We start from the raw sequence: 27,346 nt of genomic DNA on the forward strand, positions 1-27,346 counted from the left end.
GCGGGGTTCCTTGCGGAGCGATAGCCAATAGGGAGTGTGGGGCGGGGCTGGATACAGATCGACAGCCAATAGAGCGTGGCGTGGGCAGGGCTGGAGGCGGGGTAGACAACCAATGGGGGAGGTGGGGGTGGGGCTGGCGGTAGGATGGCGGCGGCCATGGTGAGCTCTGCGGAGCGAGCGGTGCTGGTGAGTGCGGGCGGGGGCTCGGAGCCGCCGCGATGACTGAATCCACCGGCAGCGGGGCAGCACCGGGGTAAAGCCGCGGGGCTTCGTCCCTTCCCGTCCTGTCCCGGCGGCGCCCCTTCGAAGCGCTTTAACGGGGCCGAGCTGCGGGGGGTCGCGGGGGGCGGGTGCGGTGCAGTCCCGTGTGAGAGCCGCTGCCGTGCGCGTGTCCGAGCTGCCGGGGCGGCTGCTGGGGGTCCCTGCCCTCGAGGACCCCGAGGACAGAGATCGCTGCAGAGGGCGGAGGTGCCCGCTCCGACGGCACGGAGCCCTGAGTCGTTGTGCGCTCAGCTCTTCCGGAGAAGAGCCGTGCAGCAGAGCTGCCCGTCACCCCCTGTGCTATCGCTGCTCCTTGATAAAGAGTCCCTCTCCAGCTTTCTTCTAGGCCTCCTTTAGGCGCAGGAGAGCTGCTATCTGCACTCAGTGGAGCGTTCTCCAGGCCGGACGGCCCCAACTCTCTCAGCCTGCCCGTATCGTGTAACGGCCATAGGATGAGAGGGAACGGCCTCGGGTTGCACCAGGGGAGTTTTAGGTTGGATAACAGAAAAAAGCTTCTCAGAAAGGGTGCTGAGGCACTGCGATGGGCTGCACGGGGAGCTGGGGAATCACTGCAGTCACCGTGCATGGAGGTGTTGAAGAACTGGGGATGTGGCAGTGACAGACACGGTGTGCAGTGTTGGTGGATGGTGGGACGGGATGAGCTTGGAGGTCTTCTCTGACCTTAATGATTCTGTGATTCTTAATGGTGTGATTATTGCAATGATTTGTGCAAATTCTGTTTTATTAAAGTCAGGGCAGGAATGTGGAGAATTGATTGTCTGGGGTGGAGCAGAAGAGAACAAGGCCTCTGAACACATCCAGCAGAAAAAAGATCTTTCTTCTCCTAATAACATGATGCAAATTTAACACACATTGCAGTTTACTTACAACTTACATCGTTTTCTTATGTCAGTAACAGTCAGTTTATTTCCAGTGTTTGGCAAATAGTTCTAATGCTTCTGCCGCTGTCTTTCCACAATGTAGGAAGAAGAGTTTAAATGGCTGTTACAGGAAGAGGTCCATGCTGTTTTGAAACAACTGCAGGATATTTTGAAGGTAAGGGCAATGTGTTTCATGCACCTCTGCGCTGTGAGTTTGTCTGTTTGCTCTTTGCTGTGAGGAGAAATCTCAGTAGGGAGTGTACAGAAAGATCCATCAGCTTTTTATTGTGCTGTCCCAAAGGTTTGCCTGCTGTCTGGCTTTTCCATAAGGCAGTGAAGCTGTTTTCTCTGAGCATGCTCTGTTCTTGACATGGAGCGTCCTCCATGCTCCATGCTCTGGAAGGACATGTGGAAGCAGCCAGGCATGTGTCCCAGGCTATTGCTTGGGGCATGAATGTTTTCAGAACAGAGAATCTGAATCTTCAGGAAATCTGCCATGTGAGGGCAGGAAGCAGTATGCTAACCTTTAGCCAGCAAGCTTCTGTTCATGCAGTAACTTGCACACGTGCCCTCCCTATTTGAGCCCACTTTTCCCCCAACATACCACTTCTCTGCATCACCTGCTCAGGTGGGGGTAGTGGGTGATGCAAGAGCAGGGGCAAATATGAGGGCATGATGGGAGGAAGATGCCCAAGGAGGAAAGATTGTAGTTGTGACGTGGCATATGGCCCAATAGCGGGTGAAGATGATCTCCAGTATCTGTATATATTGTACTGCTTTTGAAGAACGTCTTAGTTTTAAAGATGAGGGGTAGCTGAGGACAGTCAGTGGCCAGTATAACCAGTCAGAAGGGCTGGTCTTTGGGGGTTGCTGTGGGAGAGCTCTGCAGGTATGACTGTGAAGCCGCATGAAGTGGCACTCTGACAGTGGACAGCTCTGCTCTGCTGTGACTCTGGGGTGAGCCATGGCATGCTGGTGCCCAGACAAGAGTCGGGGGATGTCTCTGTTCTCTTGTGATTGCTGGGCAGGGTGCTGAAGGCTCACAGAAGTGACTGCACTGCTCCAAGCCTCTTGTTGGTATTGTTCTGCCTCGCCCTCTGCCCAGGCTGAGGTGGGCCAGGCCTGGGGGCTCCAGCACTCACTGCTCTCTCTTTGGGGCAGGAGGCCTCCCACAGGTTCGCCCTGCCAGCGGGGGGCTCGGAAGGAGCAGCCAAGCAGGAGAGCTTCGTGCTGAGTGTGGCAGGGTAAGTGGTGTTGCTGCTGGAGCCGTGATTCTCCCCTTGTGGGGCCATTTTCTGTCCTTTGGTGGTGAAGGAATGCTACCTCCCAAATGTCTTTGGGAACAGTTCCCATGGCACTGCTGAAGTAAAGGGGCCTCATTCAGTATGGGATTTTGCCTTATGGAAAAATAAATTCTTATGACAGATTACTTTAGCAGTCTGTCTGTATTCATGTTCAGGGGCTGTCTTGACTGGACATTTGCAGCTTCCTACTGACTCTGTAATACAGTTGTTGATCCCTGACCGCATGCTGGTGTACTGCATCAGTGCACTGCTGTCAGCAGTTCTCACCAAGGGGCATTTGATTCTGGGCTCTGAGAGTTGAACCTACAAGACCTGCTCTGACTTCGACCTTGGACAAATCTTAATCATTGTTGTAATCTCTCTAAGACAACAATGCTAAATCTCCTTGACACAGAACAAACAGAGCTTTGTATGTGGTCCTTCAGGATTGTAATTCTGAAATAGCTGTCCATTTTTTGATCTACGGCATAGTCCTCTGTTTGAATGTCTGCGCCTTGGCAGGGTTACAAGCCATGGGCAAAGCAGAGTACCTTGCTGCTTAGAGACAGCATGGCGAGCACCAAAGAAGGGTGCAGCATTCCTGTTTTTTGAAAGTCACAGTCTTCAAATTTTATAGCATTAAAGTGAGCCTAGCTTTTATTCCTCATTTTTCCGAGGTAGATCTTAATAACTACAAATCTGAAGCACCTTAATATATAAGGTATGGAGAAACTGAGTTTTACAGCCCAGGCACCTCAGTCCTCCCCCACTGTTTGCTGGAGGTGTGAGCCATCTTGCAGGACCTTTGAACGGGTTGGGGTATGCTTTTTTTGTTTGTAAAGGAACCAAAGTGTTGATAGGTGACACATGAAATAAACCTTGTTTGGAACAGAATGTGATGTTTTAGGTAGGGCAGGCAGGGTGTGGTGGTGCATAGTGTATGGCAGAACACCAAGAACTGGGGATTTGAATGTGTTTGTAGAGTTCACCTGCACCCAGCAGGAGGGGACCGTGGCTGGCTGCATGGCCTGGGGAGGGACAATGCTCTGCTGGCAGTGTGTGTGGGTGTCTGTTGTCTCCTGTGACCTGTGTTACCCAGATTTTCTTCTCATTCTTTTCATTTCAGCATGGACCAGGTAAAAGGAGTGTTGACACTGCAAGGAGATGCCTTGTGTCAAGCTGTGAGTATATCCATGCTTTGTATGTAAGAGATGTGGGAGAGGTCTTCGTTGCTATGCTTTAAAAGTGATCAATAAGTATTTTTTGTCTTCCTTAATAGACCTTAAATCCTTAATGTTTCAAGGACTGTTGAAATTTTTCAAGATCCAACATTTTGAACCATCCCCCTCAATGGCATACCACTGCAGTCTTGATGTCATTTGAACTGGCAGTGGATAAGAGATGTCTTTGGTTGTAGTTTAGACCATATAGACCCTTAGACTTGGAACTTTTTGCAAAAGTTTTACCTGTTTGGCTGCAAGAAAGAAGCATAATTGATGGAGGTATTTGTTGGTAGTCATATCACGTGGTACTAAAATTCCTATGGTGGTTGGTGCAGTCAGCTTTTATGGGGATTCTCTGCCTTTACTACTTGCACTGTTGTAATTTCAAACTCTCTTGAGAGAAGACTTTGGAGATGAGATGGTGTTTTCTGCCTGGTTCTTGATATGCTAAATTCCCTTCAGCTTATTTGTAGTTTTAACATCATCTCGGAAAAGGACTGATGTTCTGACCATGGTGGAATGGCTTTTAGCAGCTTGCCAAGGTAGTGTGAGAGGCAGAATGGATTGGCAGCCTCTATGTTCTGCATGTGGGGATTGCTTGCTCTGATGTGTTTGCTTCTTTCTTCAAGGACCTTAATTTGAAAATGCCCAGAAGTAATCAGCTCCTGCATTTTGCGTTCCGGGAAGACAAGCAGTGGAAACTGCAGCAGGTACTGTTAACTTTGTAAGTTTACCCCTCTGCAGCATCTGCTGCCTCGTTTCTTTCAGTAAGGACTATTCCATCCTAAGTTGTGGTAAAAGCTAAGGGAGGAAACGTACATTTACATTGAATTATGGTGCTAGGAGAGCAAGAAGTGAATTTTGCTTGTTCCTGAAACACCACCAATCTGAAGGCTGTTTATATAGAGCTCATAATCCTTTAAAAGGAGTGTTTAGAGTGTACGTGCAGCATGTAACTGGATCTAAAGACCAGGCAAGCAGAACAGAGAGCAACTTCAAAGGTTTTGAGCTGGTTTGGTCACTTGCTTTCAGTGTCTTACAGAAGCATTTTTTAATCCTAAGAACAGCTGTCACTGCACTGTGCCCTTGTAGCATAGCTGAGGTTCCTCAGTTAAGGATTTCAATATTGAATCTCTTACCCCCGTTTTGCTGAGAGATACTTGATTTCAGAACCTCATCCAGAGCCTGATCTTGAAAGTGTGGTTTCCCACAATTACTTGTCATAGCTGAAGAAGGTTGAAGGAAGATGTATGCTGTGTACCTTCCTGTGCCATGGCTTGGATGTTTCTACGTGGTTGGTGTATTTGGTCCTGGAGTGCAGTTTGCAATGACTGTTTGGGCAACAGAGTGAAAGCTCTGCCTGCTAACTTTGTAAAAATCTAGAAAATTGTGTGCTCGAGTTGTTGATGCTGAATTGAGCTGTGCTTTGCTTTGTGTTTCAGCCAGCCAGGATTGTAGATAAACTGTTTGTGCCTTACAGGAAGGAAGGGAGCTTTGGTGCTAACACTCCACAGTCCGTCCTGTTCTGTGGCTGATGGGCTTCTGCCAGCTAACACCTTTATTCACTTGGAAAAATTATGCTGAACTGTTGTTAAGATGTGGAATGTGGATGTGGAATGCTTCTGTGTAGAAGCATTTACTGTAATTACGTGGAGACCTTTGTCCTGTCTGGGTTAAAATTGAGGATCTTGAAGTGTTGTATTTCCCTTAGCATGTGGTGCCAGTTGGAGTTTTGTTTTTCTGTGCAGAGTGGGGTAAAGCCGTGGGTAAGAAATAGCAGCTTGGGTCTGGTTTTGAGGAACACAAGCACATGCACAGAACTTGACTAGAAAAGAGAGCAGCATCAAGGGGAAATAGAAATAAAGCAAGTCCCTGTAATGGCATTATTGGTATTGCTGAGTTTGTCAGTGCTGCCAGGAGCCGTGTTGTTTGCACAGAAGCACTTGGGAGATGCAAAGGCTGGAAGTGGTGGCATTTTAGAGATGTCATAGTTCAAATGCATACAGAATCTCTGTACAAACTGTCACTGGATTTTATAATATTACCTTTCTGTAACCTCCAATGCCAATGAAAACACTGGGGTACACCTACAGAGCTTGCTTTAATAGTTGTCTCTCAGCTGTAAGCAGTCTTACGTGAGAGAAATTTGGGCTAGCTGTCTCCTGTGTTTGGTCAAGTTCCACACAAGCAGCACAATGGCATTTTCTTGAGGCTGGAAATAACCTTCAGTCTCCAGCGACTAGAGGGCTTTTGCATTTGTCATTTGTTTTAGCTCTAAGGGAGAAATCATTATTCGTGATGGTAGACTGAGTTCTACCATGTGCTGTCAGCAGTGAGAATTCATGCTTGAATGTTGTGATCAGAGTGTCTGATGTCTCTGTTCCTTTGGGGCAGCAGCAGTATTTTTACTGACAATTCATGGTGTAGCTATTAGAGTGCTTAGTATGTCCAGTGAACAATATAGTAATGTATCTGGACAGCAATGGCAGATCTGTGTTGGCAAGTATCTGGTAGTAACAGAAAAATGGCATTTGAGAAGTCACCATTTTCTTGGATGACTCCCAACGAGATGGGGAAATGGTTTTCTTTTGTATGTTACAGAGAATGCTTCTTTAATGCTGCTACATTTGTACCTTTGCAGATCCAGGATGCTAGAAACCATGTTAATCAAGCAATTTACCTGCTTATGAACAGAGATGTAAACTACCACTTCAAGACAGGCTCAGAGGTTCTTAAGGTGAGGAGAAAAGCACTCTAGCTGAGTTGGAGTATGCATGTTTCTCATGTTTCTTCCCTCTGTTTGTTTGCTTTTTATTTTTTTGGGGAGGGGGAGTACTTACTGCACATTACTGTCTTGTCTCTTAATACTGGAAGTGTCAAGGAGTATCTGTGTGACTTCATATTTGATATGAATCTATTACCAATCTAGCACCAGTAACGAGGTTTTAAGTCACACTGAATGGTAATCTGAGCAGTCAGTGCCTGGTTGCACAGCAGTGATGCTGTGAGAGAGCCTCTCTTGGGTGATGCAGTTATCACAGAATCACAGGTCTTGGATGGGACTTCTGGAGATCTCCCAACCCCCATCTAAAACAGGTTCCCTACGACAAGTTGCACAGGAAAGTGTCCAGGTGGGTTTTGAATATTTGAATGTCTCTGGAGAAGGAGGCTCCTTGGCCTCTTTGGGTAATTTGTTTCAGGGCTGTGTAATCCTCTAAAGAAGTAGATCAATCATGCTCTTCCCTGTCGGTCAGTGCTCTTGAGGAGAGGAGAAGAAACAATGCAGTTGTAGCAAATAAAAGGTAACAGGATTTACAGATGATTTGAAAATGGCTTCTCCAGTTGCTGCTAATGATACCTCTGTGATACAGACCAGCTATTGTGTGGGATACAGCCCAGTCTGGACATGCCCTCTGGACCAGAGGTTGGGCTTTACTCAGTAGAACTCAGAATGTATCAAACAATTCAGCTAAATTTTTTTAGTTGCTATATGTATGCACAAGGGCTGCTGATAGGGAAGACACAGTTTTATTATCAATATCCTTTTTAATTTTGAGTGGAAAGAGAGGGGAGAAATTAGTCAAGATTTTAAATAACTTCATTTTAGCAGCTGTAACTTTGCAACAGACAAGTGTTGCTTCCCACTTCCCTGAAAAAGGAAGTCTGCCTGAATAGAGCCTTTGAACTGTGATGTTTCAGGCAGAACTGGACCCACAATGAGCTGGTTCTGTACTGCTCTAGCTCTTATAGGGTTATGAATGGGTCAGGAGGCATTCAGTACTTGTACTCATGAAGTGGCCAATAGGGAAACTGGAATATGGTTTGCTTTTTTCTTGAATATCTGCTCTTCAGAAGAGCTTATGATGAGCTGTGGATACTTTTGTGACATCAGTAATTAATCTCATCTTCCCTACTTGTTCTTATAATGAATAGTTATCTCTTCAGTCTCTATCATTAAACACTTATTTCTCACAGCACATCCAAGGATGGGGCACACACAGCTTCTCTGGGCAGCCTCTTCTGGTGCCTTGCCACTTTCATAGCATTGAATTTATTCTGGATATCTAATCTAGATCTACTCGCCTTTAGTTTAAAGCCATTATCCCTTGTGTTATTGCTGCACTCCTTGATAAAGAGTCCCTCTCCAGTTTTCTTCTAGGCCGCCGTTAGGCACAGGAAAGCTGCTGTATGGGCTCCCTGGAGCGTTCTCCAGGCTGAACAGCCTCAACTCTCTCAGCCTGCCTTCATTGGAGAGGTGCTTCAGCCCTCTGAGCTTCCTCCTATGGACTCAGTCCAACAGATCCATATCCTTCTTTGGGTGCCCCAGAGCACCAGCTCAGGATCAGTTTTTTTGTCTACCAATAATGCCAGGTCCTTCTCCACAGGGTTGTTCTCAATGCACTCATTGCCTAGTCTGCATTCATGTTTGGGGTTCCCCTAACCTGGGTTCAGGACCTTGCACTTGGTCTTGTGTCACCTCAGTCAAGATGAGGAGGGGTAGAACAAGTTACCTTTCTTTGTTATTCTTGTATACTTGTTAGTTTTCACAGCTTTAACCAAGTGCACCTCCACCTGTGCCTTGCCTTTCCTGATCTCCTCCCAGCACTTAACGCAGCTGTAAGCATGGTGCTGTTTCACTGTATGAGTCTTGCTTTACGATTTCAACCATTGCCAGAACCTTGTATTTGTTGCTGATTGATTGGTATTTGTGAGGAAATGGGAATTGTCATCCTGTTACCTTGAGTTTATAAGAGACCACAATGCCTCCTTTTCCAGCAGCCTGTATCCAACCACGTTCTTTTGTCTGCTGGTCCTTGTGGGAGCCACATCTTCCCAAGTCCCTGAATTCTTGAGTGGAAGAGGGTGGTTGTAACACTGGCAGAATCCTACAGCCTTTTGCAGCATGTTATCAAGAGCTGTCCCTGACTTTCCACTCAGCACTGTACTGTCATTTTCCAGCTTATGGATGCTGTGATGTTACAGCTCTCAAGAGCACGGAATCGACTCACCACTCCAGCCATTCTGACTCTTCCAGAAATTGCCTCTAGTGGTCTCACAGTAAGTATGTGGTAGTCTAAATCTTTGATAGTCTAAATACTTTGGTAGCGTGCAGTGGTCAGGATATTGTGCTGCATTTTGGTGGGAATGGATTTCTGAAGCCTCTCGTGGGCATGGGAGAGAAAGGGAGAGAGATGAAGTGCCCTGAGCTCTTAGTTCTTGTCTGTTCTATATCCCTTGGAGTGTGAGGACTCTGTTTCTCAAGGAGAAGTTGTGTTCCCTGCCCAGGAAGGTTGTCCAGGGATCATTTCTTTTTATGAATATTATTCCATCCTCTTTTGGCACCAGCAGTCATGCCCACACCATCTGATCAAATGCAGCAGGAGGAACAACCATTACATGCATGCTGCTCAATCTGTTTCTTTTGTCATATCTCACACTATGGGCTACTTGCTGTACAGCTTAGAAAAGTAGTGATTTTGTAGCATTAGAAATAATGGACTGTTCACTGATTGAAAAAACAACTTTTTTTCTCACCAGAAAATGTTCAGCCCTGCTCTGCCTCCAGACATTCTTGTGAATTTCTATATAAATCTGAATAAGCTGTGCCTGACTGTCTACCAACTCCATGCACTGCAGCCCAGCACGACCAAGGTGATGCCTGCCATTTCTTGAGCCTTGTTTATTTACCTCTCCTTCCCTCCTACTGTGAGGAGATCACACTGTTACATAGTGCACTGTAATAAGCATAAGATAATGTAGAAATCATGGTGACTGGTATTGTGTCTGTATTTTGGTCTACTACAGCCAAAACACTGGCTCTAAACCTAGGTCATGGCATGGCTCTTTAGCCAAGTGGAAAATAACAGTGCTCTGGAGAAAGTCATAATTATTTTTTGCCAGGCAGTGTTTTGTCTTGCAGTTGGATAACTTTTACATAGTTCTGGAAGGGCATAGTTGTAGTATTGCATTTTATACTGAAGTCACATCTTAGGTTTTCTGAATAGGGTTTTGGTGGTTACTTTTCTGCTTAACATAGTATATTTGGGTCAACTTGATGTCCCATAAAAATAGAATTAAACTCTTACAGTTAATGAAATACAGTCCTTCCATAAGGATATTTTTCCTAAAATCAGTTTTCTGCTTTTCTTCTGGATATTCTGTTCAGAGGGAACTTATTTCTGTGATTGTATAATCTGGAGCTAAATTGGATTCAGCCACTGTGTAGAATGTTTTTCTAAAGGAGCAAAATGGGATCAAGTGGCATGGATTCAACATGAACAAAGTATTCAGACGTATACAGCAGGTGATTTTTTTGTCAAGCTACTGATTTGCACATCTTATAGGTCTTCAAAATATTTTACTGCCTCAAAATACTAATTGCCTTTGCCTTCTCCTAGAACTTCAAGCCTGCTGGAGGATCCATTCTGCACAACCCTGGAGCCATGTTGTAAGTACAGTTGCTACAAGGCTGTGTAGCAGTGATAGGAGGATGCAGAGGGTAAGGTCCAAATGGATCAGATGCTCTCATCAGATTGTTTAAATGGAAAAACTAAACTGAGTAATTTGCTGTGGCTGTACCTGTAATTGCACAGCTACCTGCAGTAGTGTTTCTTTAATGACTGTGAGAAAGGCTTTTTGGGATTCAGCTTACCCATAGAATGTCACGAGTTTGGCAAGAGATCATCGGAGTCATTAGCCACCAGAACATCAGACTATTGGTATGGCCACCTGCATTTCCTGCAGTGCATCTCTCTGGAAAGTGATAATGTTTCTACCTGAACCCTATTAAATTGTGCTTAACTCTGAGTCCTGCTGGAGGTAAACTGAGAGTTTGTGTTCTGTAACTTTGCCAGCTGCTGTTTTAAATGTAGAAGTCATTCTGATTCCTGCTGTGAGAATGGAGGACAGTTGAGTTTTGTGTTCTGTGCTGCTGTGTGTGAAGCTGTGCTCTTCTTTTACCCTATCCAGTGAGTTCGGCAACCAGCGGTATGAAGTCAGCCATGTCCATAAAATGGAGTGTGTTGTCCCATGGTTAAATGATGCTCTTGTCTTCTTCACAGTTTCACTGCAGCTTTGCCAGCAACTGAAGGACAAGGTAATGGCCTTAGAGAAGGAGCTTTGTTTTATAACTCTGAATTTCGAGGGAATCTCAGATATCCTAAAAATCTGATGAGATATTTTGTACAGCTGGTACACAGACTGAAAACAAGCAGTGAGTCAGCGCTCTGGAGCCTAGGAGCTGGCTGTGGCTGCCGAGCAGACAGCCATCTGGGGTAAATGTAGCGTGGCAGATGTTTGCTGAGCTAGACAGAAAGGAGCAGGTCAAAGTTTTTGTGTTAGTCGTGAGGTGGATGTTAAGAAATGCCAGTGTCCTGGGGAGATATGGAAACCTGTCCAGCAAGCTGGTTTCCAGTAGTACAAAGTTCACTTCACTTCCAGCTCTGCAGCTGACCTGGCTGCTACCTTGGCAAATAACAGTGTGCTCTAAGCCTCTTTAGTGACAACAGCAGCAAATCTGTCTTTCTGCAGCACAGTGCTAGATAATACTGTAAAGCTCAATCTTTTCGCACTTACTGTAAGCTCATTCTTCTATGGTCGAGGGATTTCAGGAGCTTAACTGCTTTCTCTCTTGCTTTCCAGATCTCAGTTTTCTCCAGTTACTGGAACTACAAGCCATATTAATTCCCTGTGGACTGTCCAAACCCTTAAAGCATTTCCAATGTCTCCCTGTTTGTTTTCTGTGTGCCAGTTGAGTCCAGGTCAGCCTGTGAGGAGTGCTATGATTCGCTTTCCTCGTGGTCCTCTTCAGGGTAGGGTCAATGGATCTGGAGACATGTCTGGTAGCCTTGTCTGGGAATAATGCATGAGCAGGGCACCAAGCAATGCTATGTGCTCAGTGGGAGCTTCCACCTATCTTCATTGTGTGGTTTATGCTTTGCAAACCTCTGATAATTAAACAGCAGTCCCTTACAAGGGATGGGGAGCTGTGGATCGACCACCTTCAGTAACAGTATTTGCACACAGTGCTATCACTAACTGCTGGACTATGAGCTGGTTGGGAAGGGTTGAAATTAGACTCATTTAACACACCACAAAAAGTGCAGGGCATGTTGGTCCAGCTGCAGTTATAACTAGCTCAGCTTTTCTCTCCAATCTGTTCTGGCCATACCCGTGTTACTTATTCCCCTTTGGAGATATTCTTACTTGCTACTATTTGAGCTTTTTTCCTTGGCATCAATGTGATCATCTGTGTTATTTATTTTTCCTAAACCCCAGTCTGGCCACTTGGTTTTTTTCCAGGTGTGGTATCTCATTTTCATTGCCAGCCTTTGGAGCTGCCTTGGTACCTTGAGCACAGCTGTGCAGTCTCACATCCTGTCATTAAACTCAAAGTGAGTACCATGTTGTTACTATGATTTGCTGCCTATTTGTGAATGCTACATGATGTAACTCAGCCCTCTAACCATTGATAACTGAAATAAAGATCCTCAGACTTACCATGCTCCTGTGGGTTGTCTTTGCTGCAAATAAAGATTGCCAAAGGTTCTGTGCTCTTTTTCAAGTGAGCGCTTTAGTTGTGCATGCTGTATTACTGCCTGGAGAACAGAGCCTAAGAGCCTGTAGCTCTTAGTCAGTGCCATCTGACCTGAGTGTTATTTAAAGCCCTTCTCCAAACTTCCCTTGACAGTCATGTTTTGAAGTGGCTGTATGTACTGTGACTGGATTGAGTTGGCTCTTGGAGCTGCCTGGCTATGCTGGGGAAGCATTGCCTATCGCCTGCTTGGCAGCTACTCACCCTGTCCAGCCTGTGTTTCTGATAGGTTTCATCACTGGAGGACCTTACCCAGGAGCCTACATGTGAGCTGAGGTAAGCAGAGCAGGGTACAGGACATCAGGGCCATTGGAGGCTGTCTTGACAGGATGTAGGATTTTGTTGCTTTCCAAGTGGTATCAAGAGCTCTCTGCTCTAAAAGGAGAGATCACAGAATGGCTAAGGTTGAAAGGGGGAATGTAGTCGATCTGGTCCAACTCTCCTGCTCAAGCAAAGCCACTTGAAGTCAGTTGCTCAGATGGTTTTTGAACAACTCTGAGAATGGAGACTAGAGATAAGTCACTTTGATTTTTTTTCTTCTCTTTGGATCTCTGCTCTGGGCATATGTGTTCTCTCTCTTTTGTCTGTAAGCTCCCTTTCTGTTCCATAATGAGACCCTTGGGATCCTGGAGTGACTTTGTGCCCCTTGTCTGAGGACTTGGCACCAGGGTTGTGGTTTGCCTAACATGTTATTATTGCAGGTTGCAGGCATTAGCACTTCCTATACATGAGTATCAGGCTGTGACTGATTACTGTATGTGTCAGTAGTGAAAGGTGGAAAGTAGAGAGGCCTGGGTGAGCTAATGCAATAGCAGATACAAGGCTAATTGACTGGAGTTAGTAATGTAACTAGTTATGGTCATGACCCTGGGTATGCATTTACCAGTCCTTGCTCTGTTCCAGACTATTTTCTGCTTAGAGAGTGGCTATAAATGTGTGCTCACCACTAACAGCCTCTCAAATTAGAGTATTTTTATAGTTAATGTCTCTGGAGCTGTCTGAACTTCTCTGTGTGTGTGTGGATGAAGGATTCTCTTTTATTTCACACTACTGTGTGCAGTGCTGTCAGTGTTGCTACATCCTCTCCAACAGTGCTTCCTGCTGTCAGGGATACAACACTGTTTCCTCCCAGTGAAAACAGTCTCCTTCTGTTGTGAAGGGCAGGAGTGTGCAGAGTGAATAGCTGTCCTGCTTCCAGCTCTGATGCAGAGTGCCTGTGTTGTGCGAGCTGAGAGGCAGCAGGGTAGCTCCTGTACAGAGGACACTGCCTTGTCTAATGATCCAGAAGAGCAAGGTAGGAGCAAGGTAAATGGAATTCAGCAGGCACAGCACCCTGGCTTATGTCCCATGATTTGAAAGATAAAACAAGGATCTACCAATTAAGGTCTTTACAGCTTATTCTTTTCCCACTCTGGGCCTCTGAGGGCAGAGGAAAAAGAAAGTTTTTGCAGCTCAGTGAGGTTGGTATGGCACAGCTAACAGCAGCCCACCCCTCTCTTTGCAAGTGCAGCTCAAATGTAGTCTGGGCCACAGTTTTAGCAAGCTCTTGTCAGCACAAGGTGTGTGCCACAGTACTGGCAGCTTCTGAATGGTACGTGTGTCGTGAGTTGCTGTGTGGCTGAGGCGGAATGAAGTAATCAGACTGTCAGCCCTCTCCTGTGAAGAGTTTTTGTGGCCTTCTGGGTTTTTTTTTTAGTTTCCTTTTGAGAAGCTGTGGCTCTCATGAGCAAAACCTTTCATGGTGGCACCTTTTTTTTCCATTTTGCCAGGGGGTATGTAGTTAATCTACATTTTTTCTGATGGAGATAGAAGTATGCTGCTTATATTCCGTGGCTGCTTGCTTTTGAGCAGCTGAGTTGTTGTCTGGATGCTGCTGATGCTGAAGCTACAGAAGACACTGATCCTTGGGCCTTGGCTGTTGAAGCTCTAATAGCCATTGGAGAAGGAACTAGAGTTGCCTGAACTAAAATGAAAAATTCACGGAATCACAGAACTGTAGGGGTTGGAAGAAACCTCTGAAGATCATCTATCTAGTCTACCCCGTCTTGCTAAAGCAGGTTCCCTAGAGTGGGCTGCACAGGAGAGAATCCAGGAGGGTTTTGAATATCTGCAGAGAAGGAGACCATAACCTCTCTGGGCAGGCTGCTCCACAGCTCTGACACCCTCAAAGTAAATAAGTTCTTCCTCATTTTTGTATGAAGCTTCCTGTGTTCCATTTCATGCCCATTGCTCCTTGTCCTTTTGCCAGGCAACCCTGAAAAGATCCTGACTGGGCAGCTTGTGACAGCAGCACTGCAGCAGGCTGACGGTAGAGCAGAAACACAGACTATGAGTAATTAAGAAAGTTTATTTGACGTCTGTCTCAGTCTAAGCAGCTATTTCTGTCTTGCCTACTGAGTAGTAACACACAACAAGCAGACTCCCTTGGTGCCCTCAGCACCATCTCAGCACTGAGCAGAGCCCGACCAGGTGCAATCATGGTTTTCTGGAGCTGTTTGTGAAACTCAAAATATCTGTGTGTGCTGATGCCAGCCTGCTCAGGCATTGCCGTGAGCTGCTCAGAATGCTACCTAACATCTCTGGTTTCCCATTAGAAAGCCCTGTGCCACCACTCCCATACACAAGTACATCCTTGGCTGCATTTTAGAATGTCTTCTGTTCTTAATTCAGAAGTGGGTCTTTCTTGTTCTGCATGTGCACTGGCAGAAAGGGTCACTGCCCATCTTGGGATCACACTTTACAGGTATGCAGAATATCACCAAAAAGTAAAGGTACTTTTCTATACCAATCCACCAGGGACTGTAGGGTGCTCAGTTAAGGAGATGATGCTTTTCAGATGGGAAGCAGTGCTAATCTTTAGCATGAAGAACAAACCTTTTCTTTTCTGCCTGCAGCTTGTCTCCTGGATTCACATTCACCCCAGAAGTGCAGCAGTAAGCTGATGCAAGTCTAGTGTGAAGGGGCTTGAAAGCTTCGGTCACAACAACCCCAGGCAACCGTATAGGCTTGGGGAGGAGTGACTGGAAAGCTGCCTGATGGAAAAGGACCTTGGTGTACTGATGGACAGTTGGTTGAATATGAGCCAGCACGTGGCCAAGAAGACCAATGGCATCCTGCCTTGTATCAGGAATGCTGAGCAGGACCAGGGAAGTCATCCTGCCCCTGTACTCAGCACTGGTGAGGCCTCACCTCGAGTACTGTGTTCAGTTTTGGGCACCTCAGTACAGAAAGGATGTAGAGGTGCTGGAGCAGGTCCAAAGGAGGGCAACAAGGCTATGAAGGGCTTGGAGAATATGGCTTACAAGGAGAGATTGAAGGAACTGGGGTTGTTCAGTCTGGGGAAGGGGAGGCTGAGGGGAGACCTTATGGTTCTCTTCCAACACCTGAAAGGTGACAACAGCAGAGCAGGGCTGGTCTCTTCTCACTGGTGACAGGATGAGGGGAGATGGCCTCAAGTTGCACCAGGGAGGTTTAGGTTGGATATCAGGAAAAACTTTACAGAAAGGGCAGTTAAGCACTGGAACAGGCTGCCCAGGGAGGTGTTTAAAATCTGTTTGGATGTGATGCTCAGGGACATGATTCAGTTGTGGGTTGTTAGAGTTAGGGTGTATGGTTGGGTTGTGGTTGGACTCGATGATCTTGAAGGTCTTTTCCAACCTGAGCAATTCTATGACTCTATGAGTGTGCAGACATCATTCCTGCTGCTCTTGTTCCACCTGTGCCATGAGCAGGGACCAGCAGCACCTGCTCACACCTGCCTGGCTCAAAAACAGCCTGTAAACGTAGAAATGCCCTTTGAGAGCCCAGGTGCCTTGAGTAGAGCAATCCCTGGGAGGCCTGAGCAGGGCAAGGTGGGGAAAGGCCAAACCCAGCCAGCAGAGTAGTGCCTGCTTTTTGCAGCTTGTCTGTAGCATGAGCAGCTGAAGCCGTGTTCCACCAGCATAGCCCAGAGCAGCAGGGACTGAGATGGAGTGCCCAGTGACATGGGACTGGATTGCAAATAACATCACTGTAACAGGAAATAAAGGAGTCTGGGTCCACGGTGAGGTGGGTAGAGAGCTCTGTGTTTGCCTGCACAGACTGTGCTGCACAGACTTCCTCCTGCCTTGGGGTGGCATGTTTTCTAGTATGAGAGTGAATTATTGGTAGCATAATGCATCTGTCTGGGCTCAGGGGCAGGTTGCAGGCACAGCCCCAGCTGGCTGGGAATTCTTTTTTCCATTGTTCTATAGGGTCAGAGAGCAGCACCCACAGGAAAGACAGTAATTTATTTTCCTTCTTTCTGAAAATGGCTTTGGCCTTTACTGCTGCTCCATATTGTTATTAACAGGTGCCAAACTAATTTGGCAATTCAGCTCACGGTGCTGGACATCATTGAGGCAGTAATCATCTATTCCGTATGAGAACCTGGAGCACATTACTGAGAAGTACAGCTGTCCTGAGGGAATGCAGCTTGCAGACAGGAACATCTTCATGCTGAGAGGCACTTTCCATTCTCACACCAAAAAAAAAAAATAAATAAATAAAAAAATCACATAGCAGAGGTAGTTTGCTGGAATGAGTGGAATGAGCCATCTTGGTGGACCAAGGGTAGGACTGGACGAGTTGCGTGAGGCAGAGATGTGGGTTTAAGCCAAGATGAGCTGTGCTGGGATAATGTGAGTGTAGACGAAGATTTAACTCCAGTTTACAAGGTGGTAATAACTGTCATAACTTTAGTTAATGGCGTTGAGAGTGGTTTTGGCTTCATTCTTTGGTTGTGTGGCCCAGCCTGCTGGAGGTAGATGGCACATCTGTTCTCAGGAGGGCACTGTGCGGCCACAGTTCAGAAGCTGAGCTTAGGGTCAGAACAGGTTCACAGTGTTGTGGAAATAATGCACAGGATGATGCTTCACAGCAGTGTGTGCTGGTCCGATGCCAAAGAGGAAAGGCACCCAAGGGCTCTGCCTGCTGTGCTGTTCTGTCATCTGTCATCTGTGCCTCCTTGAGACGAGCCTTGATTCCTAGGGGCCAAGACACGGATTTTGCTCACTCGTACTTCAGGCTTGACTGTGCTTGTGTTATTTGAAATGACAGCAGGCAAGCTGATTTGACAGGTTTGTGCTCTGTGGAGTCACAGTCAAGTGGTATTTCATGCCTGTCTTGTCCATCTCCCTGATGCAGTGTGGAAGGAGGGAGGAGGTTTGCTGGGGGCTGCTGCTGGGCCGCAGAGAGCCTCTCGCCTCTGAACACAACTCGCTTGGGCAGAGCTTGTGCCCAGCTTGCAAAGTGTTTGCTCTAGCAGAACTGCTATTCTTTCTGGTGTCCCTTGATTTGGCAGCCTGCCTGCTGTTCCCAGGATGGGGCATAGAGGATGGAAACCTTGGTCATTGTCCCTCAGATAGGGGACTATTATTGGGTACTATTGTTGAAACTATTTTTTTATTAAGAGAGAAACTGAGTCACTATGAAACTTATTGTTGCCAATGTGGAACAGGGAGGCTCAGACCTCAGAGCTGTGAGATTTTTTTTGCTATTAAATGCTTGGGAAGGATTGCTGGCTGGCGCTGCTGCTGCCCTCACACTATCAGGCAGAGGAAGCTGAGTGTTGTGACCAAGGCTGGGTGTAGATATGATGCTGAGTCCTTGAAAGCTTGGGCAGTCCTCTCAGTCCTGAAAAAAGGGAGCAGTGCACTGCTCCATGAGGAGCCACTTGCAAATACTCCTCTCTGACAGCCTTAGCCTGCAGGGAGGCCACAGGGAATAGGAGTGCTTCAAAGCTGGGTACCCTGCACTTTTTGTGCAGAGACTCACTGAACGCACCTCATTGCTGAACACACCTCATTTATTGATCTTGCAATTGATACCCAGATTGCTGATTGCTGCTCTCTTCTGCAGCTCCCCCCAGATATACCGGTCCAAAATGCGGTGGGCTTGTCGTGCCCTGGAGATGTTGCCCAGTTCCCCCTCAGATTTGGACAGCAAGAGGAAGCTTTCTGGGTGGCCTTGGCTGCACAGTGAGAATTCAGTTTGCTCTGCTACCTCCTCTCTGCTATGCTGATGCCTTTCCCCATCAGAAAAGCAAGAGCAAAGCTTTGCCTGTGCAACACTTTGTTGTGTGCTCACGAGGTGGTACCAGCAGGTCCCTGCTGCAGGCTGGCACCAGGCTAGAAGGACACCATCACACTACCGAGAAAGAGATGGGGTGTCCAGCTGAAACCTCGCTGTGTCCAGCTTGGGTAAGATCTGGGGAGAAATTGTGTCTCAGCAAGAACTTTCATGGTGTCGATACAACTCTTGCTGGATAGAGCAGCCATTCCTCACAGACTGTCATAGCTAAGCATGTGCTGCACAGATGTGCTGCACTTCTCTGTCCATGATGTGTATAAGAGCACACAGACCTGTTTCTTGGTTGTCCTCAGTGGTTTATTGCACACGTGCATCATGCTGGGAGCACTGAGGTGTGCAGGAGAACACAGGCATCCATACAGTGTACCCGAGGGGGAGGCAGTTCTGTTTGCTGGAAATCTCTCCAGAAGTTGGAATTGTTTGTCCTGATTGCTGTGAACAGCTAAGAATACGTCTCCCTGCTTCTCATCACTTACAGTCTAATTAGAGCCCAATTCCACTGCCTTTCAAACTGTGCTGTCAACTCAGGCAAATGAATGTTTTACCTCTAAGCTTCTTATCAGCAGAGTCTGTAATTCACCTGGAAGATATTCATGTGTGCCAATTCATTGCCTGGAGAATGGAATGACGTTTGTCTCATTGCCGGGCTGCTGATTATGAGAGCTGGGATAGGGGCAGTGGCAGCAGGGAAGGCAAACGCATTTGCCCACGTAGCTGGCCAGAAGTCTGAGTGGGTTGCAGGCAGATGAAAGGTTACACAGGGAGACTGAAAGCTTGAATGGGCAAGAGACAAAGTGATGCATTTATTTGTTGAGTGACTAGGTAGATATAAATGGACATGAGCGAGACTTCAGTTAAGCAGCTGATGAAAATTGAGTTGTTGTCTGGCAAATGGCCCTGGGAGCAAAAATGATTTGTGCTCCGAAAGGAAACATGGACTCCAAAATGTTGGAGCTGGTGTAGGAGGCACTCCTTGGCACTCGAGCTCTAAAATCACTCTGCATCTTGCTGGATCTCCTCAGACTGCTCTCTCCTCCCTGTGTTCCTGTTGCTGGTCCAGCTGTTCCTTTGTCACAGATTTGCCATCTTCCCCACTGCGTGTTGGGACTGGGACTCCCTCTTGCTGGACATCCCCAGGAGAGCATGGAGTGCTTTCAGTAGCTGCAGTCACAGGATGTTAGGAAGTGCAAGGCAGATATCAGAGCAGTTTCTCCTTTTTTAAAGTAGATTATCAGGTTCTGCACTTTGCAGTGGTGTGGGCAATGCTGCTCAGGTTATCAGTGTGGTCAGCCCACATTCTGGGAGGTTTGGGGTCAAATCCTACATAGGGAGTCAGGCCATAAGTGAAGAAAACAGGGAGGGAATGCAAACATGCACACGAATGCATGAAAAAGGACACGGAGACAAGGGTCTGTTCAGGTTATCTGCCCACCAGATGGTATTTCTAGACCTAGGCATGCTCCAGAGAGTCTGGTGGTCTGACAGCAGACCCTGCTCCCCTGCAAGCCTACAGTGGCATGAACTCCTACAAAGACCATCACTGAGGCTGATCGAGCTTTCCTCTGAGAAAGCTTTTGATGTGAACTTGAGCACTTCCACGGGCAGGGTGGAGGACTTGCTACCAATTATAATGACTGTCACCATGCCAGAGATAAGAAATTCACCCATTCCAAGTCTGAGCACATGCAACTTCTGTTTTCCAGCTAGATCTGAGATTCCAACCTGCAAATAGGGCTTCTCCTTTTTTTGCTAGCACAAAGAGGCGGTATATGTCTGGACTGAATGCCAAATACCTGCTATCTTCCAGCCTGCCAAGTGAGTGGGGTGAAGAAGGGTCTCCATCACAAGCAGTATTCACTCAGCACTGATTCTCCCTTTCTAGTGATGATCTGTGGCACAGTCATTTTAATGGGGTTTTAACCCATGTCTTGTGCATTATTCTGATTTTGTATTGTTCTGGCCTGTTAATCAAGCACTCAGGCATGGGACCAGTGCCAATCAAAGCGGGGTTATAGAAAATAGCTTTCATCAAAGTCACTTGATATTTTTCAGTACAGGATATTTTATGTCAGAAGACATCTATAAAGGCTCTGTTCAACCACTGTGCGGCAATAATTAATGAATTTTATTTTCCATCGTTCTGCTGATGTCTGTTTAAAAGAGCACAGCTGGACTGTAGAATCATTAAATCATTCAGGTTGGAAAAGACCTCTAAGATCATCTCATCCAACCATCCACATACCACCAATACTGCCCACTAAATCATGTCCCTGAGTACCACATCCACACAGTTCTTGAACACCTCCGGGGAGGATGACTGCATTACCTCCCTGGGCAGCCTGTGTCAATGCTTGAGCACTCTTTTGGAGTGGAAATTTTTCTTAATATCCAACCTAAACATCCTCTGGCACAACTTAAAGCCATTCCCTCTCACCTTATTGCTGTTACCCAGGAGTAGAGGCTATCCCCCACCTTGCCACAACCTCCTTTCTGGGACTTGTAGAGGCAATAAGGTATCTCCTGAGCTTTGTCTTTCCAGCTGCTCCTCCTGAATGGACTGTGTGCCTGTGCTGTATGTGGCTTGTCTCCAGTAGTAGTGCTGAGGTAGTGTTGGCATGTGGGCATTGCTGGAAGGACCAGAGGACCTGACTAGGGACAGGCTCTGTGCAGAGAATGGAATGAGCTGTGTTGGGTTGGCTTGTGGACAAGCTGGTGCCTATTGGCATTGGGTTGTGGTGAAATCAAAGGTTCCCATCCCAAGGACTATTGGTGCTGCTTGGAAAGGAAATGTTTTGTGCTGAGAAAGTCAAGGGGATACTGCTGTTTAAGCCTGCTCTCAGGCTGGTCCCCTGGCCTGTCTGCCTGGGGACAGCAGGCCTTGATCCAGCACTTAGAGGAGTGAAGAAGGCTCCTTCTGTCAAAGGGAAGAGGTAAACCTGCAAAGAAGTATTTAATGCACCTTAGTTCCTGATAACTCTCCAGTCAATGTAGCAGCTAACCTGAGGAGAGTCTGGAGTCCCTGAGTTGGGATGGCTCTGCAAGTGTGAGGGCTGCAGAAGAGTGGGAGCTGCCTTTGGCATGCGGCTTTTCCCTAGAGAGAAGGGAACCGAGGCAGTAGATGTTTTATGTCAGGAAGTGGAACAGCAGTTCAGAACACCCAAAACATCCCTCCAAAAAAGGGATTTTGAGCATGCGGTCTTGAAGTCTAGAGCTTCCTTACCTCTGAGCATTGCCAGCTGTGATGTGTGAGAGTGGTAACACTTTGGAACAGGTTGCCCAAGGAGGCTGTGGATGCCCCATCCCTGGACATTCAAGGCCAGGCTGAATGTGGCTCTGGGCAGCTTGGGCTGCTCGTTGGCGACCTGCACACAGCAGGGGGTTGGAACTGGGTGAGCATTGTGCTCCTTTTCAATGCAGGCCATCTATGATTCTATGATTCTATGAAGGAAACTGCTTCTTCTCCACACCAGATTCTGTGCCCAGTGACAGCAGCTCTCACTGGAGCCAGTGCTTACAGGAGAGACTCAGGTTGTTTTAACTGTGCATTTAGCTCTACTCCATCTTGAAAATTATCACCGTTAAAGTAAGCTTAAAATAAGATCAGGACTGTTCTAGATTTAGCTACTGGCTTGGGCAATAGCCAGCTGGAAGCCATTAACAGGAGCAGGAAGGATGGCTGGGCAGGAAGCTGCACAGGACACCGCGCCAGGATTTTGCTATTCACCACAAAGCCGGGTTGAACACTTCATTAGAAGCAAACTGTGTCATGTTCCAATATTAGCAAATGTGCAAACAGCTTGCTCTGTCCGCTGCTGTTGTGCAGGCTGTGCTGTGGCACGGAGGCCACGTGGCTTTGCAGAGCAGGGTGTGCAGGGCTGCTGCTGGCAGAGCTGCCTGTGTGTGGGGCTGCACTGAGAGCTGCCGGCCCCTGCCTCAGGCATCCAGTGCTTGTATATGTTTAAACATCCCTTGAAATACGTGTCTTTATCTGGGAGGGCCCAATAAAGGGAGAATCCTGCCCAGCAAGTTGGATACTACGCAAAGGTCTCTGCTTGGATGCTTTTATTGATGCAGTAGTCCAAGCTGTTATTTCAGGTGGCTACAGTCCAGAAGGAATGGATGTCAGGGCTGTAGGGCTAGGAAGGTTGTTGTGGCTCAGTCTTTCTGGGAGAGCTGTGTCTCGAGGCCCCAGCATGAGCGATGAGCTTAATTATTGCTGACAGGTTCCAAATTAACCTGTGGCTGCTGAGATGAAGAGAAGCACCTGCAGGTTGCCTGATACCAGGCAACAGAAGAAGAAATGGAGGATGTGGTTTGAGCTCTCACGTGCTCACTTGATGGTATAGGAGATGAAGTTAAAATCAGTGCCTGAAGGTTTCACTGAGCTATAGGGCAGAGCACCAGGCAGGCAGTGACCATAGTGCAGTGGTATATAGGGGCTATGGCTGATTGGAAGGAGAAAAGGGACTTGTGCTGAGCTAGATGCACCTTGGGCAAAAATGTACAACTCCAGATCTTGAAACCATTTGCTTCCACAGCTACAGATCCCCACCTCAGTGACTCTGGTACCTTCAGACTAACCTGAGGAGCTGCCTGCTGCAGTACATCCTGCTGCTGGCACCCATGTGTGCATAAGGCACCTTATGGGCAGTAGAAAGGGCACGTGAGAAGAGATGTCAATACCACTCACTACATGGGACCAGAAAGCTGTGATTTTAACGCAGTTATGTATGGGCAGGCATATGGACCCTGAAACTAAAATTGCCTCTTCTACCTAACTGCACCTAAGAAAAGAGGTTATATGTCCACCCAGAAGCATCAAGCTGAATAATAACCCTGCTATCCCCAGCACAGCTTCTTTTTCCATTGCTTTTCATTCATTCAAATGAAATTATTACTCTCTGAAAGTTGAACACTACTGGTCAGTGGGGAAGGATGAACTTGGTGTAAGAGCAGATGGAAACCTGTATTTCTGCTTGGGTTGGTACTCATTTCTCTGAAGGCATCTGGAAGTATTTTGACACCTGCCCTGATGCACACACCATGTTGTAGTAATATCAAGCATGCTCCAGGCTCTCTAATCACAGCGTTTATGTAACTGGCACACTGGGAGGATGCAGAAGCAGACACGGGAGCCCCCAGGAACGCAGGCAGCCCTTACAGAAGACAGGCTCCATATCCAAGCGTGCTGTCTGCCTGCTCATGTCTTTATTGACCCCAGCTTTAATCACCAGGACTTGCATCTCCTCCTTGTCTGTTCTCTCTGTGCTTATTAACGGCACTGCTGAGGTTCTTGTACAAACCACTTAGCTAAATGGTGGTGGGCATCTCCGCCAATATACTCAAATTAGTACCGTCTCTGTCTGACATTAGGTGAGAGAGGTATAATTAAGATAATTACAAGCAATTCAGTAGCGGACAGGAAGAGCAAACTGTCTTTCACATGAGAAAAACACACTATGTTAGTAAGTCTGCCCAAACCATAACAGCACGGTGAAAAATTGGAGATTTCCAGCTGGTCCATAGGTGTCTGATCCCCAGCACAGCCCAAACGTGACCCCAGGGATTGGGTATGCTCCCAGCACTCCCCTTGGGGTGGGTAACACTGTGGCTTCTTGCCAGAGGTGGGGTTGTGTTCATCTGTTTGTGTGCCTGGGTAAGTGAACAACACTTCTCCTGAGCCCCTGAGTGGGTGCTGGTCCTCACTGCAACACAGGGAAGCAGCTGGGAACTGTGGTTGTTGTATTTGTCTTAACAACTCTGGTGTGCCTTGTGGCTCTTAGGGTGGGACAGGTAAATGCTTCAGGACTCACACCCACTTCTTTCCCCTACTGCTGGCATCCTCAGAGTCTGTACCGCATCCTGCCTGGCTAGACAGCAAACCTCAGCTCCCTTGGAGAGCTCTAAAACTCACTGCAGGAGACAGAAATGCCTGATGTGCTGCACAGTTCTGCATTCTCTCTTTTGTGTGTTTCCCACCTGTTCCTCTGCTAAGGGCTGCTGTGACATCCTCCCTAGGTCAGGAGGGAAGAAACAATCTGTGTCTTAAATCACACTTAGACCTCTGTGTCAAGAAGACATTGCCTGGAACTGAGAGAGGGTTTCACATCAACACTTTTTGCTGCTGCATCTGTACTGGAAGGACCTTCTCCAAGGCTGCTATGTGTCATCTGCAGGCACCTCTGGCGTTTGGAGCAGTTCCTCTGCCTCGAGGGCTTCATCATCAGCCATGGGTTGCCATGCTGGAGTAGCAGAGCAGGCACATCGAGATACACCCAACCATACATCCTTATTTCTTAAATTGAAAGCATAGACATGGATTCACAGCCCTGCAAGAAGGAAAAGGCTGGAGTTGCTGGTGTGACTAGCTGGAGGATCTCTGAGACAGAAGGGAGCAGCATGCTCTCTCCTGAGGAGTGAATTGCTCTCTGAACTGTCAGTTGTTTGATGAGAACCAGGGTCCTTGTCACCAAACCACATTGGTGTATGTATGGCCCATGCCATCCCTGCCATGCACTTCTGCAGGTTGTCATGTCCTCCCCAGCACAGTGCTGGGAGTAGCTTTTCTCCATCTCCTGTCAGAGAGAGGAAATCTGTGGGCTTCAATTTACTGGGGGACAGATTAGGTACTAAGGGATGGAAAGCTGGAGGGGCTCTGTATGCGAAGATGTTGAGAACAGCCACCAGTGGCCCCAGCATGGGCACTGGGACCTCTCCACAGCTTTGTTTCCTGTGGTTCTGGTTGTAGCTCAGATGCACTGAGCCATGTTCCCATACTAATTGGTCCAAATGAGAAACTAGTTGGGCTCTGTTATGACCAGCTTGTTTGTTTTCCACTCTATGGGCATCAATTATCAATTTGACAGGGTGTCCTTACAGAGGGGCAAGGTGCTGAGTTCTCTGCTTTCTCGTGTTTTGCTCTGGGGTACCATGCACAGGGGCTTCCCTTCATTGGAGGCCTTCCCCAGCACTTCCCAGTGGCTTTGGGCAGGTGTGTGGTTTGAACTGTGTCAGGATTCCCAAAACACAGGTGCTTCTTAAAGTTCTGTTCAATTCAGCTGTTCTGCCTGTTCTTATCAATTTTAGAAAGAAAAAGGAAATAAGTGAAAACCAGTCAAAGCAAACAGCCAAACATAAAACAACTCCTGATTGTACGGAGTGTTCTCCACCATTAGGAACGGTCTCTTAAATCTCAGAGCTCATTACTTTCCTGATTTATTCTCCTTCCTGACCAGTTTCTGTCCTTTTGTCTTTGGTGGCTATTAATGAGTTTTTCCATTTCCTTTGTCTGGATGTGCTGCTGATTGTGTTACTGCAGTTCACGAAACAATATGAATTGAGCTGGGTGTGCAAGGTGGGCAGCAGGAGACCATTAGCACCCACCACTGATCTCTGTCTAAATGTGAATATGGTCACCTTCTGTACGTCTTTTTCAAGTGGGAGCTGAACTAGGATTCTGACCAAAACCAGTTCTTTGTTCTGTGATTCAAGAGGAGTTGAGAGCAGCAGTGAGTGGGAAGAGCTCTCAGCCCTGCTTAGGCAGTTCCCAGCCAGGATGTGAAGAGGAGGAAGCCCCTGGGGGCAACAAGTAGCCTTAAATGCCACTGCTGAGGAAGCTGACAGTTGCAGTGGCAATGGATATTGTTTGAGACCAGACTGAGGAAGATGGCTGGGTCCTTTGCTTGGCTGTGCAGACAGGAGGAGCAACATAGGTATCACAGTTGGCCCTTGGCTGTGGAGCCCTGGCTGAGGGTGGAAGGGGCTGTGCTCAGGAGCTTTGGCAGAACTGTGAGGCTGTTTCTCAGTAAATTAAGATTACTGATCTTCTGGCACTACTAGTTTGGGAACAGAGGCAGGAGAGAGATGTAAGAGTTACTATGGGGACATTTTTCTCAGGCACAAAGCAACAAGTTGCAAGAGGCTCACAGCCACTCCTGCTCTCTGTGGTCTTGCCCTTGCTTGACAAGGCAGAAGTGAAAACCCTAGGAATGGTGTGCTGCAAAGCAGTACTCACACTGCTCACAGGTAGCTATGCAGTCAGAGAGCCAGGTAAGACATGAAGCAAAAGAAACAACCCATTCCTCCTTCTGGGTCTTTGTCTGATTTGTTTCTAATTGCTGAGTTAATAGGTGCCTGATGGCTAGCAGTCAAGTCTGCTAATTACAGGGCTTGCCTGACTGCAATTTATCAGTACATGGGGCTTGAATTCATCTGTTCTGCAGAAAAAAAGGCAGAAGGCAAGCTATGACAGCAATCCTGATGGTAGTGTGTTCACCAGGTTCCCCTATGTGCTGAGACAGATCCCTCATTTGACTGTACCTTTCCCTGCACAGAGGAGTTAAAGCAACTGATTTTTTTTCCAGGAGTGTATGAAGAAGGAAAGGTAATAGCAAGTATAGGGGAATGGCAGACATTCTGGAAGTACAAAGCCAGCTGTTTGCCCACCAGAAGGAGCTCCTTGCAGAAGGAGCAATAGGTGATACCTACAGAATACCTGTGGGTTTTCAGCTCTGATGAAAATCTTGTTGTTTGGGCAAAATTGCTTGTGCAACTTCTGCTAGCAGGACAGCAGATCTATGCTTCTCATGCACCCAAGGGATGTGGAACAGTTCTTTCTGACACTTCCAGAGCTTCCTGAGAGCTGTGTGAACAGGGGATATGGCAAACTGGGTCTGCTGTCCCCCGAAGCCAAACACAGGGCTGGCCTGTGCTGGTTTGTGTGGGAAGTAGGTCTTAACTACCCCTCTTTAATAGGAGATTTCAAGGCTCTGAGTGCTGTGCTGGCTGCCAGGCTGTCACTTCAGCCTACAGCCACTTTGCTTACTCACCTCCCTGCTCCTGCAGGCCAGGCTGTTTCTGATACATGCCAGGATGCTGTTGGCCTTCTTGACTACCTGGGCACACTGCTGGCTACTTTTCAGCCATCTGCCTACCAACAGTCCCAGGTCCTTTTCTGCTAGGTAACCTTCCAGCTACTCTTCCGAGTCCATGTATATA

General features: G+C 47.2%; 1 protein-coding gene across 4 annotated transcripts; it reads left to right on the plus strand.

Annotated features, from left to right (window-relative positions):
• The first annotated feature begins 116 nt into the window (after positions 1 to 116).
• Positions 117 to 12,147, plus strand: ROGDI (rogdi atypical leucine zipper). 4 transcript variants are annotated; one of them, XR_795426.3, is made up of 12 exons: positions 117 to 186; positions 1,246 to 1,317; positions 2,304 to 2,386; positions 3,552 to 3,606; positions 4,278 to 4,358; positions 6,290 to 6,385; positions 8,608 to 8,706; positions 9,187 to 9,300; positions 10,047 to 10,096; positions 10,618 to 10,744; positions 11,290 to 11,459; positions 11,950 to 12,147. XR_795426.3 is itself a non-coding variant. In XM_003210822.4 (11 exons), the coding sequence occupies exons 1-11, from the start codon at positions 145 to 147 to the stop codon at positions 11,329 to 11,331; spliced, it is 861 nt and encodes a 286-aa protein (XP_003210870.1). In that variant the 5' UTR covers positions 117 to 144; the 3' UTR covers positions 11,332 to 12,147. The 4 variants fall into 4 exon arrangements, 3 of the variants coding, with proteins under 3 accessions (XP_003210870.1, XP_019476436.1, XP_031411744.1); XM_003210822.4 differs by having other exon boundaries at positions 11,290 to 12,147; XM_019620891.2 differs by lacking the exon at positions 11,290 to 11,459.
• The last annotated feature ends 15,199 nt before the right edge of the window (positions 12,148 to 27,346 follow it).

Source organism: Meleagris gallopavo, chromosome 16 (assembly GCF_000146605.3).
Source record: "Meleagris gallopavo isolate NT-WF06-2002-E0010 breed Aviagen turkey brand Nicholas breeding stock chromosome 16, Turkey_5.1, whole genome shotgun sequence".
Classification (NCBI taxonomy): Eukaryota; Metazoa; Chordata; class Aves; order Galliformes; family Phasianidae; genus Meleagris; species Meleagris gallopavo.

What these genes read in the sequence shown, in the direction of transcription:
- ROGDI (XM_019620891.2), top strand. Translation starts at nt 145, where the DNA reads ATGGCGGCGGCCATGGTGAGCTCTGCGGAGCGAGCGGTGCTG. An exon ending in CTGCGGAGCGAGCGGTGCTG is followed by an intron (nt 187 to 1,245) that starts GTGAGTGCGGGC and finishes TCCACAATGTAG; the next exon opens with GAAGAAGAGTTTAAATGGCT. An exon ending in GAGATGCCTTGTGTCAAGCT is followed by an intron (nt 3,607 to 4,277) that starts GTGAGTATATCC and finishes TCTTTCTTCAAG; the next exon opens with GACCTTAATTTGAAAATGCC.